This window comes from Felis catus, chromosome E3 (genome assembly GCF_018350175.1).
Source record: "Felis catus isolate Fca126 chromosome E3, F.catus_Fca126_mat1.0, whole genome shotgun sequence".
NCBI lineage: Eukaryota > Metazoa > Chordata > Mammalia > Carnivora > Felidae > Felis > Felis catus.
In genome coordinates, this window is record NC_058383.1 from 31,503,626 (window position 1) to 31,522,684 (window position 19,059).

Below are 19,059 nucleotides of genomic sequence, written 5' to 3' on the forward strand. Positions count from 1 at the left end.
GATCTAAAGATTATTTATCCACACGTGCCGTGCGGGGAGCGCTCATCCGGGGGAGCGTTGGCGATAAAAAAATCACACTCTCCTTTCCAGTGGGTGGGACAGGCAGAAAACAACTTCATGTCATTTTGAAGGACTTTTGGAAGTGCTGTGCAGGCAATAATAGAAGGGATACGAGGGTGGGGCAGATAGGCCTTCGCGACGGAGCGACCAGGAAGCTCATACAGGAAGGAGGAAGGGGCCAGCATTGGGAAGATTTGGGGGAAGAGTGTCCGAGGTAGAGGGAGCGCAAGTGCAAAGCGTGGGCAAGCTGGTGTTTTCCTGGAACTGGAAGGAAAGCCCGAGTAGGCTGGAGCCCAGTGAACAGGAAAAATTAAAAGTTTATGTGCTGCTTTTGGGGGAAGGGACGCAGGTACAAATGTTCATTCAAATTTCAGGAGTGTTGGGGGCGTCTGGGTGGCTCAGTCAGTTAAGTATCTGCTTTCGGCTCAAGTCATGACCTCAGGGTTCCTGATTCCTGAGTTCGAGCCCCACATCCGTGCTGACAGTGCAGAGCCTGCTTGGGATTCTCTGTCCCTTTGTCAGCCCTCCCCCGCTTGGGCGCTCGCTCTCAAAAAAGTAAACTTAAAAACAAATAAAATAAGACAGATTTCAGGAGTACTTTTGGTCTCCCAAGTCTTCAGTATTATCTCCCGGGACTTCCATTGTAGAAGTCTTGGTTGCAACTGACTGGCATATTAGCTAAGAGGAAGATTTCCCCTTGGAGCATTTGTACTGAGTATGTTCTGCATAGTATGTGGCCCCCGTTGTCAGAGAGGCGTCAGAGGCTTGGGAATTTTGGTGGAAAGAGCAGATTATAACCACCCTTGAACATTTGCCAAGTGCCAGGTGCTATGCTGCCCGCTGGGCGAAGGGGGCTGTCCTGTCCATGTTAGTGCCCAGCTGTAGCCTGGCTTGTAGCTACTAAATGCCAGTAGCACGCAGCCCTAGATATGATAACCGGCACTGTCTCCAGACGTTGCCAAGTGTCCCCTGGGGAACAAAATTGCCTCCTCGAGAATTGTAGCGAACATCAGTGCATGTGTATTCATTCAACGCATAATCTGAGAGCCTGGTCTGGACCCTTTAAATCTCTTTTTTTTTTTTTTTTTTAATTTTTTTTTCAACGTTTATTTATTTTTGGGACAGAGAGAGACAGAGCATGAACGGGGGAGGGGCAGAGAGAGAGGGAGACACAGAATCGGAAACAGGCTCCAGGCTCTGAGCCATCAGCCCAGAGCCTGACGCGGGGCTTGAACTCCCGGACCGCGAGATCGTGATCTGGCTGAAGTCGGACGCTCAACCGGCTGCGCCACCCAGGCTCCCCAGGACCCTTTAAATCTCAATCCCCAGTAAAGCCTGGGTATATTTTTATGCTTCCAACTGATAGATGAAGAAATTGAGCTTTGGTCCGGTTACAGACTTGCCCGAAATCACCCCCCCCCCCCCCCATTAAGTGGCTGATCTGGAATTTGAATCCTTCGTTGTCAGTGCTAGGCTCTTAACCTTGCTCTTCATCACAAGCTGCGCAAAGGAAAACGGATGAAGTATTTGACATCGTGAAGTGACAAGGTGTCCCGTGGGTTCAAAGTAGGAAGAGAGGTTCCCCCTCTCCAGGGCGGGAAACTTACCGCTTGTTCATCTGTAGAAATAATGCTTAGTGCTTGTTCTGAAAGAACCTGACTTTAAATGGCTAAGAAGGTCCTTTGAGATTTGGGGAAGCAGGAATTGTGTAAATCGAGTTACTGGAGCAGGCAAAGCATGGTCCCTTCCTGCTTCGGCTAGGAGGGAGCGGTGAATGGCTGCTTGCCTGTCCAGCTTTGCTCTGCTGCTGGCAAATCTGGACCGTCATTCAGTAGGCTAAGATTGATTTTGGAGAGTCTCGTTTGATTGAAGGGTGTCATCATCTGTTACATACACTATGTCTAGTCCCCTTTTTCTATTTTACTTTTAAGATTTTTGCATTAATGCAGACAGAGGTTTCTGGGAGAGTAGGATTTTTAAAAATTTTATTTTCTTTAATAGCTCCAGGCTTAAGATCAGTGACAGCCCTTGTCAGTATTGGTGGCTTAGCTGAGTTCAAACCAGATCACATTTAAGGGCGCGTGGGTGTCTCAGTCAGTTGAGCGTCCGACTTTGGCTCAGGTCATGATCTTACAGTTTGTGAGCTGGAGACTCACATCGGGCTTGCCTCTGTCCGCGCGGAGCCTGCTTGGGATTCTCTGAACCCCTCTTTCTCTGTCCCTTGCTCGCTGTCTTTCTCAACGTTAAAAAAAAAAAAGGTTGGGCGTTGAAACACAATAATTGTGCATTTTGGGGGGTCTTAAATCTTTTTTTTTTTTTTAAGAGGAAGAGAGAGAGCACACTTGAACGGGGGAGAGGGGCAGAGAGAGAGAGAGAAAGAATCTTAAGCAGCCTCCACCCCATGACCCTGGGATCATGACCTGAGCTGAAACCAAGAATCAGACTCTCAAACTGACTGAGCCCCCTAGGCGCCCCTTTAATCTTTATTACCTGCCTTTCTCTGCAGTGGATCTCCATAGCTTCATCCTGCTCTCTTTCCTTTCACCCTGGTTTTGGAGGGAAAAAAGTTGTGTGTCTTTATCTATATAGGTACTTGTGCGTATATTCATTTTGCTTTATCGCATTTTCTAATTTCAAAGCTGCTTCAGATCCTCTTTGGATGGAGGTGTAGGGGTGTGTGTATTTCTTATAAAACTTGGGAGCTGCAGCCTGCCTGTTTTGTTTGCAAGCAGCTCTGGAGTCTTTTGTACCTGAGACTACTTACTAGCCTTCAAAGCTGCAGGAAATCTTTGATCTAGATACAGTGTCTCAAAAATGTGTAGCGAACTTAAGAGTTAAATGGAAGCTTGTCAACCTTTCTGGTGGAGCAGAGGCAGATGTTTCTCTTCCCTGGTTAATGTTTCCCTTTTGATGGGCCACGAGTTTACCTGGCTGACTTAGTCTAGGACCTGCTCTGAGCACGCGGGGCAGTAATACTGAGTTCGTCAGTGCCCTTTGTCTGGCTGTCACAGACCTACGTAGACCTAGTAGAAAAGGACTTCCAAGGAGGGGAACTTGGGGGCTTTTAATAATGTGTCACACACAGGGCCTCCGTCATCTCTTTGCATGACTGCCTGTCTTTCGGGTCTCAGCTTAAAAGATGCCCTGTCACCTGCCAAATCACCCTGTTCCATTTTCCACGCAGCCGTGATCTTTTTGTCTGTTGCTTGCGTGTTTGGTTGTCGGCCTGTCTCCTTCCTCGAGAAAGTAAGTCCCTTGAGGATGTTATTACGCCCTCTGCTATAGCCTTGGTACCTGTAGTGCAGTTTCTGAAGTGTAAACAACATGTGCTTGATGAGCATTTTTTGAATTACTGTGTAAGTGACCGAGTTTTTCAGGTTATAAAGACATTTTGCCTAAGCTCCCTGACTGCTGGGATGAAACGTTAGTTTGAGTGAGTAAATAGGGGATTTGCTCTTTGGTACTACCACTCCTTTAGGATATTGATAGTTTTTGGCTAAAATAGGGAAGTAGTAATTTTAAATCTGTCTTAATTCAGGAAGCTAACAACTTCTCGATGCAGAGGAAGGTGTGGGTTCCTTCCCTTGTGCTATATGACCCAAGACTCTTAGAGGAGTCTGGGTCTTGGGTGTTGACACTTTCTTTTTTGGTCCTAAACACCTGTCTGCTGCATGTCTCAGAGCTGGCCGCGCTTCCCTCCTCGTTCTTCTTCCTGCTCCTCTGCTGCGTTCTGAGAAACCAGATCATCAGGTTCATTTGGACACATCTGTGAAGTTAGAACATAAGGATGTGGCCCTTAGGATCGTCCCTAGTAAAACACATGGGCCTCTGGTACTTGGGTTCTGAGTGTTCTTCATAATGTCTATCTGTATGGGTTTTATATTTAATTTCCTTTTGTGTATGTTCAGGTGAGGTGAGTAGGGTGGGTTTGTTCATGTCACAAATTATTGAACTTCAGAGTACCAGGCGCTATAAATCGTGAGGATCTACCAGTGGAAAAGATAGGGTTCTTGCCCTCATGCAGTTAATGACGTGGTAGAGTAGATAAGTAATCGGTAAAGGAAGTAAGTTACTGATTGTGGTGAGGGGTATAAAGACAACGAAGAGGGAGCCGAGAGAAGAAGTCAGGGCTCCCGCTTCAGTTGTCAGAGCAAGCCTTGCTGACGAGGGGGCACAGCGGCCACGCTTTTTTCCTCATCAGCTTCATTGTGGTGTATGTTGCACTCAGTGGAATTACACATGTGACACGTACAGGTTGATGACATAAGTTTAACCACCTCCATGCTTTCAGTTGAGACGCGTAAGATTTCCTTCTCCCCAGAAAGTGTCCTTTCTGGAAACGTATAAATGCATTAATGTTGTTTGTATTCTTTAGTGTCTTGCTTCTTTCATTTGAGAGTGTCTTGCTTCTTTCATTTTATTTTGAGACTCATCCAATTATAGTATGTTTCAGTTCTTTTTTTTTTTTCTTTTTAAGTTTTGGTTATTTATTTTTTAGAGAGAGAGCGTGTGTGTGCACGTGTGTGTGAGGGAGAGAACCCCAAGCAGTCTCTGCATGGGGCTCGAACCCACGAACTGTGCTATCATGGCCTGATGCATGGGGCTCGGAGCCGGATGCATGGGGCTCAAACCCACAAACTGTGCTATCATGGCCTGAGCTGAAGTTGGACACAACCAACTGAGCCACCCAGGCGCCCCTGTTTCAGTTCTTACGGTGGGTCTTGGTTCATTATCCAGTCTGGCATTCTCTTCCTCTTAACTGGATGGTTTAGTCCTTTTATGTCTAATGGAATAATGGATATTGTTGGAAATAAGTCTACTTTGTGGCTATTTGTTTTCCATTTTTGTTCATTTCTTGATCCTTCTGCTTTTTGGGTTAATGGAGTATTTTCTCGGGTCCCATTTTTATTCTGTTGGTTTCTTAGCTACACCACCATTATGGTTTTATGCCATGTAAGTGCAGATGTGTGAACAGCTCAAGGTGTTCCTAGGCTCCTTTCACATGGTGGGATATGCAGCCTCAGCCACGTCCGTTTTTGTCTTGATGGGAAAAGTCGTGGCAGCTCTGTGACTTCAGATCACTCAGTTTTTCCTGTCTCCTCTTGATCTCTCCCTTTTGAGAACCTCAGGGATTCAGGAAGCCTGGTGTCCAGTTAAAATGGGCTGTTACTTTGTTGTTCATCATTACTAGCCCTGGGATCGTGATACTGTGGTGGCTCAGTCAGTTAAGTGTTTGACTTCAGCTCAGGTCATGATCATCGTGGTTTGTGAGTTCAGGCCCCGCGTCGGGCTCTATGCTGACAGCTTGGAGCCTGGAGTCTGCTTCAGACTCTGTGTCTCCCTCTCTCTCTCTGCCCCTCCCCTACTCACCCTCTGTCTCTCTCAAGAATAAATAAGCATTAAAAAAAAATTTTTTTTTAAGTTACTTTACCAGAAAAGTGGGTTTATTCAGGAACAGCAGAGAATTGTAATCTGGGACATACAAGCTCTGGCAGGCCATAGGCAAGTCCCACATACAAAGGAGAGGAACATTAATTTATGGAGAAAGAGGAAATTGGGAGGGGTTGTTGTGAATGAAAGTAAATTGGAGAGAAGCAAGAGTTCAGGGGGATGACAATTTTTCATTGGCTCATCGCTGATGAAGTGGTCAGTTTTGGGTAGGAGGTGTTCTGTCTTTTCCTCTTGGGGCCCCTATTTCTTTTCCTGTTGAGGATTCTCCTGTTGGAGTCTGTAATTGATCATTTGCCCTGTACTTGACCTGGAGAGGTGCTGGCTCCCCCCATCTGGCCCCCCAACTCCATCCATTATAGTGATGCTTCCCAATATGTATTACTTCTGCCAGAATGCCCTGGATAAGTACAAGCCAACTCCAGCTAAGAAACTTAATGTTTTCTCGAAGTTCAGTCGATGTAAGAATTTGCCATACAAATCTTAGTAGCGGTAGCCCGCGTGTGCTCCCTCCCCTTAGTTCTGAGCCAGCTCGCTGGTTGTTCTGACGTTGTGGCTCCTGCCACAGAGAGCCGAGGATGGAGTGTTTGGGGTGTGGGAGGGAAGAATATAGGTTATTCCAAGACATCCGCCTTGTCTGCTGCCTTTCCATCCCACATCTGGGGAGACAATATTAGAAAGGCGTTTTCAGCGTATCGTTTATGTCTCGCTTGCTTTCTCTCAGCTAAATATCGCCTTAGCACAGAATATTTTTTACCCCAGGACAATGTTTTGGGAACTCCTTTTCCTTACGCCAGAGATTTGTCTTTTAAGCTCTGTTCTCCTTCCACACGAAGCTGTCCTCAGAAGAAGATAAACTTAGCGGTCTTGTCTGTGTTTGCTCTCTTTTAGTCGAGCAAAAGATGTGATAATACCAGCAAAGCCACCTGTCAGCTTTTTCTCCTCGAGGTCCCCGGTTCTTGACCTCTTCCAGGGGCAGCTGGACTACGCGGAGCACGTTCGCCGGGATTCAGAGGTGGTGCTGCTGTTTTTCTACGCTCCGTGGTGTGGACAGTCCATGGCTGCCAGGTCAGAGATTGAGCAAGCAGCGAGTCAGCTGTCGGATCAGGTAATGCTGACCTTGAACCCGAGAATGGAATCGAGTGACCGTGTGCTGGGCGGGTCGTTCCCACAGAGGCACACGTTGCCCCGCTGGCTGAGTTAGCCCGGGTGAAGGCCAGGAGCCTCGCTGCATCCGTTGTGAAGGCTTCTGTAAAGAAACGGGATTTCTGGCTGGGAGGGTCTTAGGTGGGTAGCGGCCGGAGAGGAAGCCGAAGGTGCATTTCCCTGTAGCAAAGCTCAGTGCTCACCGAAGGGGCCCGTGCTGTTTGGTTTCAGTGCTGGAAGACGTAGTTGACTCTCCTTGTGGTATTTGATTAGTTGTTTACCGTAAGACAAATTTATGTGTCACGAGTACTACGTAGCAGTATTTAAAAATACTTGAAAAAAAAAAATACTTGGACCAGAGAGCCATATGCAACAGATACTTAATGAAGGTCACCTTTGTGCTAGACGCGAGGGATATATGGGCCCGTGAGTCCTCTTTGTGGCAGTGGTTTTCAACTCAGTGGGTCCCCGTTGCCATTTATGCAACAAGTATTTTGTGATGTGCCATTTTTTTTCTGTCCTGAAAAGGAATTCATAGGTGATAACATTTCCCTACACATAGGATTTCAAGATACTCAATCCAATACACTAATTACAGCATAAAGGTGGGGGAGACCAAAATAATGTATAACTAGACCATGTGTGTTTCTGTATGTAAATGCTCAGGCAAGGTAGTTTCTGTCCATTTATGTGGAACGGCTGCGGGTGGGCGATTGGAAATGCAGACTCATAAAGGTGTGGTGTGTGGGAAACTCAGTTACCGGAGGGGCTCTGCTTACGGTGATTCGAGTTTCCTAAGTGGTGAACAACTCTTGGTAAGGTCCGGAACCAGTCTTTTCTGCCCTGTATTTATATAGGCGTTGCCTTCCGGAGAAATTCGGTGAATACAAAAGCCATAATGTGGATTCACATATAAAAAGGAGTTCGGTCCTAGGCTTGAGTGATAAACGGGTTTTCCCCCCACATCGTTTGGACATTGAAAGCTGCTCTGGGATGACGCAACATCATCCCAGACATACCCCTAGGGCAACCCCTGCCCACACATGCCCTGCAGCATCTGGGTCATTGCAGCCCCTGCCCACACATGCCCTGCAGCATCTGGGTCATTGCAGCCCCTGCCCACACATGCCCTGCAGCATCTGGGTCATTGCAACAAGCCAGAGAGAGAGCCTCCCACAGATTTCTGAGAGGCGGCTGCTGGGAACCACTGATCTGAGGTAACTCATGCAGGCAGCTGGGGTCCCAAGTGTCTTTGGAACTCTGGGTTGGTTCTTCTTAGTAACATTGTTATAAATGCTGGTGAGGCTTTTTGCCAGGCCTGGCAAAGCCTTTCAAACCGTTATATATATCCCTGAATGTGGTGCAAAGCACTGTTTAAATCTAGCTCTTCATTGTACCTCTGTTTCCAATGACATGGATTCTCAGGGGTGTGATTCTGTGCTCTGACTTGGGACCCAGGGGATCAGTCAATTCCCTGTGCTCCCTTCACTCTCCTCCCCCTTGAAAAATGGCTAGTAAGAGCTGCACCTGGCTGGCTCAGTTGGCAAAGCAAGTGACTCTTATTCTTAGGGTCATGAGTTCAAGCCCCACATTGGGCAGTAGAGCTTACTTCAAAAAAAAAAAAAAAAATGCAAATAACCTGGTAGACCCTTCCAGGGAGGAAACAGGAACTCTGCTGAGCCCTGGGAGGCAGGCATTCCCCAGGCCTTCCGCAAGTTTTCTGAAATTAAAGAACGTGTGGGGAACACGGGGAGAACGTACTGTGTTCCAGGGTGTCGGTTATTTGCCGTCTAACCGTCCTTCCGAGTGACGGTGGGCACGGCGTTCTGGTGTGCCGGGCTCTGTGCTTTCTCCCGGCAGCTCTGGGGCTGGCACTCACGTCCCTGTTGTCGGAAGCGGGACCTCACACCTCCACGGTGGCTCGCTCGGCTAGAGATCACATGACAAGTGGCAGAGGTGATGGTGCCATCCACAACTAATGGGCACTGCTTTTTTCACATTTTTTTTTTCCAGCTCCTTCCAAATGGAGAGCTTAGGTTATTCTGTGTTCTCACTAGGGAGAAGGAGGGGGTTTATTCTTGGAAACAGGCAAAAAATCTTTTAAGCCATACCGCTTAGTGAAATTAGCAAATGTGGTAGAGTGTGCCCTATTTTTGAGTAAAAAAGTGAGATGTCCCCTTAAGTAAAGATTTTGTTGCTTTTCTTTTTCGTAAATGGCTCCATAGAGCCTCTACGGAGTTTAGAGCAATACTGCTACTTAGTAAGTACAAGGAAGGCATTTGAAAGTGATTTTTCATTTGTAGTTTTCATATTTTTTCAATGTTCTTATGAAAATTTCTTCACGTAGCAAAGATGAAGGAGTTTATATATACCTGCCCCGAGAGTTTTGCTATTCACATTTTATTGTGCTTGTTTTATCATGTATTTATTCATCTTATTACTCCTCTAGTCAGTGGTTCTCAACTGGAGGACGTTTTCTCCCCCAGAGAACCGTGAGCAGGGTTTGGGGCCATTTTTGGTTACCGCTGCTCTGGAGGGGGAGCTGCTGGCCTGGGGTGGGTAGAGGCCAGGTTACTCCCGGACACGGCGCCCCCAGCGTGGGGGACGGCCCCGCACAACAGAAGTGTATGTAACACAGACCCTCCTAACGACAGAAGGCCAAAATAGCCGTAGTGCAAAAGCTGAGAAGCTCTGCTCTCATCTATTAACTCATCTTGGTTTGGGGACGTTTCAAAGTAGATTGGAGATTTAAATACTGCAGCATCTACCTATAAATATGTATTTAACTCATACTTTTGTTGTGTAATACTCCATTTCAGAGCATGCCTTAATCATCTGTTATCCTTATTCGTGTTTAATATGGTCATTAATAACGGTCCTTTGGCTTTAGCGATGTTTTATTTGCAGGTTTTTTTTTTTTTTTCCTTCTCATACCCTCAGTTTGACTATCAAAATACCTGTCTTTCTTTCTACTGAGTTTTAGTGTAATGCTTGCTCATTCACTTTAGAATTCAAAGCAAATCCAGGCTCCTGGGTGGCTCAGTCAGCTAAGTGTCCAACTTCGGCCCAGGTTATGATCTCAAGGCTTGTGAGTTCGAGCCCCGTGCCCAGCGCTGTGCTGACAGCTCAGAGCCTGGAGCCTGCTTCGGATTCTGTCTCCCTCCTTCTCTCGCTCACCTTCTGTCTCTCTCTGTCTCTCCCTCTCTCAATAATAAACATGAAAAATATTTTTTAGGTTTCAAATGAAACCTTTTCCCTCTTGGGCTAAACTATAAAATGCTACTAGAATGCTAGTGTCCGAGCTAGACACGTAGAGGAGAGTCTTTCTTTTTAATTGCAGAGGTAAATGATGATCTTCTTTGAATACTCGAAATAATTTTTTTTCATTCTTTGTGTTTCAGAGAGGAATAGTTCCATTTCTGTAATTGTATCTTTAAAATCTTGGTAATTTTTCAGTTGTTATTCATAGTCATTTGGAACCTTTTTTGGCTCTGCAGGTGTTGTTTGTGGCAATTAACTGTTGGTGGAACCAGGGGAAATGCAGAAGACAGAAGCACTTCTTTCATTTCCCTGTAATACATCTGTATCATCGGAGGTAAGAACTGTTAACTAGTTTTCAGATTTTGATTTCTAATTCCAACTAAGTTCCAAAGCAGATTCTTTTTTCTGTTTAAAAGTATTAGATATTCACTGTAGGGAATTGAGAAAATACAGAGAAGCAAAACTACATCAGTTAAAGGGTCTGGATATTTTATCAACCTTACATAACCTCTGTGTGTTTTGATTTATATCTTCTTGTGACTCTACATACCCACCCTCTTTTTTTTTTTTTTTTTAATAAAAAACAAGGGGGGTCGTGTAGTGACAGTATTTTCTAAACTGCTTTTTCTTGCTTTTGTGAAAATCTTGTCATGCCATTACATAGTCTACAGCATTGTTTTTGATAATTCTGGCACCCCATTGTGTGGCTGTATATTGCGGATAACCTACAAGTATTTTATTGTGTGAGAATACACAGAAGTCCTTACCCTGCTACCTGGCAACGTAGCATAGTCAGGAGGGAGTCGTAGCATCTTTTCAACTGGGACGAAAATTACTACGAGTCCACAATCCTGTGCCCATGATACTGAAACCCAGAGAGCTCTGAAACCCTAAAAGGTTTTCAAAAATTTTGTCCCCCAGTGCGTTCATCTAGCCCGAAGTAACAAGAGGCTGCCTTTAGTCTGTATCCCACTTAGGGAGTCAGTTTATTATGCTGCACAAATACTGGTGTTTGAGTTTGGAGTACTGCCCAGACCTTGCTGTGTGTGTTAAATAATGTCTGAAATCTGACTTGAAGAAGTTTGAAGAAAGGGGACGGCTTCAGTGTAGTTGGCTTGAAGTTTGTTAAAGAAGGTAAAATGGGCACGGAAGCTTTCATTAGTAAGAGCCTTACTTTTTATGCTGCATTTTTCCCTCCTCTGTCTGACCTTCTTGGGTTTCCGTCAGTGGGGATTTATGACAGACATCATCAAAGTATCACTTGCGGACTGTCATGCTCCATCACACTTCACGTTTCCAGTACAAAATGTTGTGTGGCTCGTAGAACTGTTTGTTAGGAGCTGGTAAATAATACTTGAGCAAAAATGCACTTTTTTACCCCGTCTCCACCTTCAAAGTCTATTCTAGATAGAAGAATCCTTCTCATATCGTAATGTTAGATTCGAAGATGTAAAAGCTCTGTGCTCTGTAATGGGATCAATAAGTTTGCCCTGCGAAGGTCCCTGCATTTCTTTTTCGGGGGGCTAGGAAATAGGGCACAGGTGCCTAGCAAGGAGGATAGGCCTTGCAACTCTAGGTAAGCACGCCAGCTGCCCAGAGGTGGGCGTAGCTTGATGTGATATTGCAATCAGGAGAGTTCCCTTGAACACAGTGCGAAATACCATTTTGGGCCGTATGGCTGTGCAGTATATTGTCTTACCCTGTTTTCTTAGATTTATAGAAAGAGTGCAAGGCCACGCAGAGAACCTTAGAAGCATCTAGTCCAGCCTTCTCATTTTCCTGATGAGGGATTTGAGGTTGCTGCTGCCCTCGAAGTGTGGCCCCTCCTCTTCGCCTGTTGAGTGTTACTTGTTTAAATTAGTTCAGACCTCGTCCTACTCATTTCAGTATCCAGCATGCCCAGTGTACCTGAAACAGAAGAAAGTGCTCAGGCACAGAAATACCTAAAAAGCCCTCTGTTTTATACATAACGCATGTGAACGAATGCGTTTCTTCACCCAAGCTCTCTTGTGACCAGTCAGTAGACTTGAGGTTGTTTTGGTTAATAGCGCTTGCACACCTGGCACTTAGGCCCGGTCACTGGGCAGGATGTTGCAGTTTGTATTTTTGTTGTTGCTGTTTCTGTAACGGCTAAACTAGTGTCGTGGTAGCTGCTTGAAGAAATTCGTAGATTTTCTGTTTTGCTTAAGTGGATTTCATTTTTTGGCGTGTGTTGATACCAGTGAGGAGGAAAGTTTTTTAAAGGCTCTGAAGCAGGGAGTCGTTTCTTAAAACACTCTCCCCGAGGCCCTGCAGCCGTAGACCAGCCTGTCCTGTGGTCGTGGCAGTGATGGCGTGTTGGTAAAATGCACTGTGCGTCCTGCATTCCGAGGTTCCCTCCGCCTTCACAAGTCACTGGGATCCTTATAGCAACACTCCCGGAGCCTGTTTGCCTGAGTAGCTGAGGTTTCCAGATTTTTGACCCCTTCTTGCGGAAGAAAATAAATTATCAGATGATTTTTCGATTTCTTCCTTTAAATTAAGCATTGTTGGCAGCCAATGGGGGTCGTGGCGGTGGTAATTTTTGAGCTTAAGTTAGTTACAAGTCTTGAATTGATAGAACTGTTAACTGTCTCCCAGCTGTGCATGTAGAATGATGTTTTTACCTTTTTCATGCTAACATTCTTTTGTTTGGGCTCGTCTTTTGCAGTACACACTGAGGAATTGTGGTCATCGCATCACCTTATGTGTGTGTGTTCGTTTACATAACCATTTACCATTGGGATCTCGCAGCATTTATGTAATTCTTGACTGTTTATTGCTGCAATGAACAGGAAGCATAATGTCACTTTCTGTGTGGACAGAAGAATGGTTATGGAGTTGTTGAATTTCACCTTACTCCACTTCCCCGCCACATACCCTTCAGTTATATTTGAGGAATGTCTGTATTGTGCAAGATTGAAGAAAGCCATATGAGGACTCTGATTAGCTTAGAAGGATAACTGAATGTTGGTATTATTGCTTAGCAATGCTAAATCCAATTCCTGGGCATCCCTCAGCAGAGCTGGAAAGGAAAATAAGACCATTTTCGCAGGTCCCTGGCTTTGTCCCTTCACATTATCTTATTTTGTTGCAATAAAACTTCAAATAGGTAAGGTGATTTAGTGATCCCTTGTGTAAGTGCCTGTGGGAATATTTAATAAGTACATTTTAGTAGGTCAAGGGCCAACTGCGTACCTTGTTTCTTACTTAAGAGTGTTGTGTATGGGGTGCCTGGGTGGTTCATTCGATTGAGCCTCTGACTTGCGCTCAGCTCTTGACGTCATGGCTCATGGGCTTAAGCCCCGCGTCGGGCTCGGTGCTGACGGCTCAGAGCCTGGAGCCTGCTTTGGATTCTCTTGTCTCCCTCTGTCTCTGCCCCTCCCCCACTCATGCTCTCGCGCGCTCTCTGTCTCTCTCTCTCTCAAAAATAAATAAACAATAAAAAAACATAAGAGTGATGTGTAAAAGTAAATTCTGCTTGTTGAATTATGTACTTAAGATCCTGGAATCCTTTAGCAGTTTTGGTCAGTTTCCAGGATTGCCTCTCTGTTTGGTTTTGTTTTTTTAAAGACATATTGTTTGGGGATTTTTTTTTTTTTTTCTTTTCTAGAGGCTAGAATGAATGAATGTTCTCTGCTTTGAAATTCCATTTGCAGTTGAATTAAGCTCATAGAAGGGCAGTCGCTGTTTGTACCTCTCCTCACATGAAATGCCTAGTTGGCCCGCCTTTCACCTTCTGGGACACAGAAGGCTACTCCCCTGTGAAGCAGTCAGGATCCTAAAGCGAGACATTGTCGTTTTGTGGTGTTGATGATTTCAGTTACACGTAACAGGTCTAATGCATGGTGTATTATTTTTATTTGTTATTTTTTTTTATTTTTTTGGTACTAGTTTTGGACCAATCGAATACAAAGGCCCCATGAGTGCTGTTTACATTGAGAAGTTTGTCCGCCGGGTGATGAAACCACTTCTCTACATCCCATCTCAATCAGAGTTACTAGATTTTCTCTCAAACTACGAGGTACTTGTCTTTCATATCTCCTCCCGTCCCCAAGGCTTCACCGGGTGGTGTTGGATTGTGTACATTAGAAGGGTTTTTTATACTTTCTGATTTGCAGCATTGAAAAGATCGCATTATAGATCAGCTCCACTTAAATGCTTTTTGAGATACTTGATTATAGGGATGGTTTGGCCAAGTGAGTTTTAAGGGAATAGAACACTTGTAAAACCTTGTGAATTTTTCATTTGGGAATTTCCAGCAATTTTCAATTTGTCTTGTGATGAACTTAGAGGATATAAGAATTAAATTACAATTTTTATGCACTGCAAATGTCTAAACATTTTATTTGACTCTCATGGCATGTTACTGTGAACTCCTTGTTTTTTTGTGTTAGTTGTAGTTTAGCTTTAAAAAAACCTAGGAATATGTGCCTTTCTGTTTTATAAAACGCATAACTGTTTCAAGGCCTTGTTAACAGAAAGTTTCCTAACATGGTTCTCTGCTGCTTTCCCATTGCCAGCTTCATCCCGTGGTAAATCATTTTCGTAGGATCTTCAGTGTGTGTTCAGGACAGCTTACTATTTCAGAGGCCGGTACAAAGCTTAAAATAATCTCAGTAGATTATAAGAATAGTTCCACAAAAATATTCACTGGAACAAGTGTAAATCACATTTGGGTATAGAAAGTAAAAATGATCCTTAGATAAAACAAAATCAGGACCATAAGTACCTGAGCGATAAACCCTATGAATCCAGACCTCACTGAGGGATTTACTAATTGTGACTGGGTTGGATTTTACCTTTTGCGTTAGGGAGGTTTTCTGTAGACTGGACATGAATTTCTTTTACTGGGACCTCACAGCTTTTTCAGTCATGTTAGCAACACTCTTTGATGTGTTGTTAAGTGTGGGTAGATTTCCTGGGCGGCGGTGTTAATATCTAGGTGCTGAGCCTGTAAGTTCCCAGATGTGAATTAGTGCGAATGTGCCCTTGACCTTACGTGGAGACTGGATAGATTTCTGTGCCCTTCGTGGGCTTGGCTCTCGTTCTTCCCAGGCACGCTGGTGGGCGGGAACCATACCAGGAGGCAGGGCACCTGGGCCTAGTCCTTTGGTGTAACAAGGACAATTAGGTGTAAGAATTGTGTGGGAAGTGGGTTTTCATGTAGATTTGCAGTGGATGACAGAGGCACGGAGGCAGTACAGCCAAATGGTGACTTAGGACACCGAGCTCTGTCACTTGTTAGCTATGTGGCCTGTGGGCTACTTAACTTCTTTAAGTCTCCATGTTTTCATCTATAAACCGGAATTACGTAAGACATGAAAATGCCTAGTGGATGTAGTCCCAAGAAATGAAAATTTAGCAGTAGAAATGACATCATGGAAAAATCCTGGATATTCAGCACTATTGAGAGAACCCCCCACGTGCATAGTACTTGCTGGAACTCCCTACTTACATAAGAAATCTTTTGTTTGCAGGGGCAAAGAGGTTTTCCTTCAGGTAGGCTCTGTAGGGATTTTTACAGAACACAACCTAATTTTTTTTCTTTACATTTTCATTCAGTCTCTCCTCAAAAGTAAAGCAGAATGCCAGAGGAGCTGTGGCGCACACACACACACACACACACACACACACACACAATATGGAAAAAGTTGATATCATTTAGCCTTGTAATAAGAGCACCAAGAGGCGGCTTCATTATCTTCAAATGCCCTGTTGGAGATTTGTATCCAGAGAGTTCTGAGCCAGTTCTTAGCAGGGATCGCATGATAAGGAGGGCTTGCTAGAGGCCTGCGTTGTAGCCCTGACGTTTGCGGTCTCTGATTTCTGAGTTTTACGCAGATTTTTCATCTACCCAGATTTCTCATCTGTGAGTTAAGTGAACTGGCTCAGATAATCCCTCCGGTCTTGGCCGGGTGAAGTTTAGAGGCTGGAAAGAGGCAGGCAGAAGAAGGTTCATCCATTATTGGTTGGGAAGTATTTTTCAGACCATGCCTTTGAACATCTGTATCAGTGTTCTTTCTCATCTTGTTGTATTTATTACCTCTCTAATGTGTCTTTGGTTGGCTCTGCAGGAGAGAGACAAGTCCCTCATAGGGACAGCAGCAAGGCTGATTCCTTAACCTTTAGCCTCCGCGTTCTCTGAATCTGCTTTTCAGCGGTGCTTTCAGAGATGACGCTCCGAGTTTGACAGAGTCCACATCAGATGCACTGACGTGCCGGCTCAAGGCTGTGTTCCGGCAGCCCACTTAGTTAGAATGATGTCCAATGATGATTAGCTTGCCTTTCAAACAGGACCAGGATGGGGCCCTGTGTGGTTTCTGCCGGCCTTGAAAACGCTTCCTCCCGAAGTGGTAGATTGCTTTTATTATGTTGGTCTCATCTTTGTCACTGGGCTGCTTCTCACTGAGGTGAAATTGTCTGGTTGGCAAGAGACAATGTTTGATCAATGGTGGAAGAATTCAGGAGTCAGGCTCAGCACAGGGCTCGTGAAACCATTCAACTTGTGAGACGTACCAACACTGCATAGATGTGGTCTGGGTTTCATACGCGCTGTCTATAAGATAGCACAATGGCACAATTCTAGATCCAGAAATGAAGCCACTGTCATGGCTTTGAGAGTTGAGTAGAGAGAGGAAGGATACAGGGATTTTTGGAGGCCCCACTCCAGAGTACCATATACTTTTGGATGTTCCTCTCAGTTAAGGTTTCTCAACCTCAGCTTGATTGACGCTTGGAGTCAGGTGATTCTGTGTTTGGGGGTGGGGGCTATCCCATGATTTCCAGAATGTTTAGCAGCATTCTTGGCCTCCACCTGCTAGATACCAGTAGCACTCCCTTCCCCCCTTAGCTGTGACAACCAAAAATAGCCAGGCATTGCTATATGTCCCCTGGGGTGGGGACAAATCGCCTCAGTTGAGAACCTCTTTTTTCCCAAATAAGGCCTTCGATGTCTCGCAGGTATTAGTAAAAACACATCTTTTTTTTCATGTAGCACACAGAATGCCACCATCTGATTGTTCCAAGTTTATCCGCGTATAACAGGGCAGAGAGCATATGAAAATAAAGCAGTGCCTTGACTAGAAAATTATGGAGTGTTATCTGTGGGAGATTAGAGACAGAAATTATATATATGCATATATATACCTATACATATATACGTATACACGTACACACACACATATATACATATGTGTACATACATACACACATATGTATGCATACGTACGTACGTATATGTGTGTGTGTGTGTGTGTGTGTATATATATGGTGGTTTTTTTGTTTTTTTTAATTTTAAAGCACACATGAGCAGGGGAGACAGGTGGGGGGCGGGGAGAGAGAATCTTTGAGCAGGCTCCACGCTCAGTGCATAACCTGACACAGGGTCACTCTCATGACCCTGGGATCATGATTTGAGCCAAAATCGAGAGTCAGATGCCCAACCGACTGAGACACCCAGGCACCCCAGGAATGACTTGTATTGTCATCAGTAGAGCTTTCCCTGACACTCGACCTTTTATTCACATTGTTGGTGCACCTCCCCCAAAAGCATGCCTCCTAAATATCTTAAGGATCTTGCTAGTTTAAAGAAATCTTACTAATGAAAGATAATTTTATCAAAACCCTTATCTCCTAATTTATATTTTTTATTAATAGGGATTTCAGTATCAAGTGTGTTTAAATTTGAGTATATCCGAATTAGGCTGAATCACGAATGTTTCTGTGGTACTTCTGGGGTTTGTTTGCTTTTTGCTTATGTCTCTAGGTGTGTTCGTGACGTCTTGTAGGAACGCATTTGGTAGTTTCCCCTCTTTAGAAAAACGATATTGATTAATTGTAAGTTTGTCTCTAATCCAGATATTCGTGAGTGGTTTGGACCGACACAAAATTGTGCCATTAGTATTTATTCCTTGGGAAGTGATGATATTCTGAAGTTAACAACTTTGAATGTAAACTTTTATTATATTGTACGCATCCTGACCGTATGTGTATATGCTTCTGTCGCTCTGATGTCTCAAACCTGTGCGAATCCGTTTGTCACTAACCTGGTTTTCTGCTTGTAGAGTAGGACTCTGAGCCCAGATGCAATGTTGAGGAAAATAATTTTGCCTTTAACTTATGGAACATGACAGAAAGACATTAGAGGGTGAATATTGTAAATATTCTGTAAATTCCAAAATACTTAGCTCATTATTAGCAAGCGAGAGTGTGTAAACTAGCCCTGGTAAGTGCCCTCCAGTGTTCACGTGCTTTTACTTCTGATCCTCCTAATAGCCGTGTAAGACAGAAATGATAAGATCCTTCTGAACAGATTGAGAAGATGGGGTACAGAGGGTGTAATTTAACCCTAAGTGGAGACTGGACTATGGCTTAGAGTTTCTTGCTCCCCAGATTCTCCCTTGTATATGAAGAAATGTTTGAGGTCCCGGAGTTGAAACTTGACTATGTATCTAGAGGTCAAAACTTGGGATATTTAACTATTTTATGTCATTTTTGAGCCTTTCTCTTTCAGGATAGAAAAATTTTGAAGGTGTCGGCCTCTTAATTTGACTTCAACTTTCTTACCTTCATTTTTAGGAGTGTTTTTTAAGAATGCTGATTAAGGATGGGGCCATGGCTATTGACCTGTTAAAGCAGCAGAGTTTTACCATTTCCTGTTATTAATTGGCCCATTTGCATTTATTCTGCAGGGTTGGGAGTGTTCTTTGGTAACCCCAACATTGAAGCAGGGTATGGTCTAGAATTTCTTCACGGATGTGCACTAAAGTCATACCTACCTTGGGGCAATTGGCTGACTCACTTGGTGGAGCGCACGGCTCTTGATCTTGGTTGGGATTGTGAGTTTGACCCTCATGTCCAGTGTAGAGATTCCTTAAAAAAAATAAAGTAAAATAAAATAAATCATACCAGCCTCGTAAATAATGAATGTAGCTAAAAACTGAAGTAAACTCGCCAATGAGGGAGAAGAGCTGGAAGTCCTCTCATTGACAAACCCTGTTAAGACATTCTCCTTTCTGCATTCACTCCAACTAACTGGAATCCCTCTTCCTGGAGGGTTCTTCCTGCCTATTTGAGATGCAGACAGGAGAGTCTAGTTGATGACTTGTGGACAGCATGGACACA

At 44.4% G+C, this 19,059-nt stretch overlaps 1 protein-coding gene across 3 annotated transcripts in view; it reads left to right on the plus strand.

Annotated features, from left to right (window-relative positions):
• Positions 1-19,059, plus strand: part of TXNDC11 (thioredoxin domain containing 11) — a 79,823-nt gene that overhangs the window by 20,774 nt on the left and 39,990 nt on the right. Inside the window, exons 3-5 of one of the 3 annotated variants that reach the window (XM_045047714.1) lie at positions 6,398-6,616; positions 10,152-10,249; positions 13,828-13,957. In XM_045047714.1, the coding sequence (XP_044903649.1) occupies positions 6,566-6,616; positions 10,152-10,249; positions 13,828-13,957 (279 nt within the window). In that variant the 5' untranslated portion in view covers positions 6,398-6,565. Of the gene's footprint in view, positions 1-6,397; positions 6,617-10,151; positions 10,250-13,827; positions 13,958-19,059 lie in introns of those variants that run through there. The other 2 variants (XM_023246824.2, XM_019820950.2) reach the window with 2 other exon arrangements.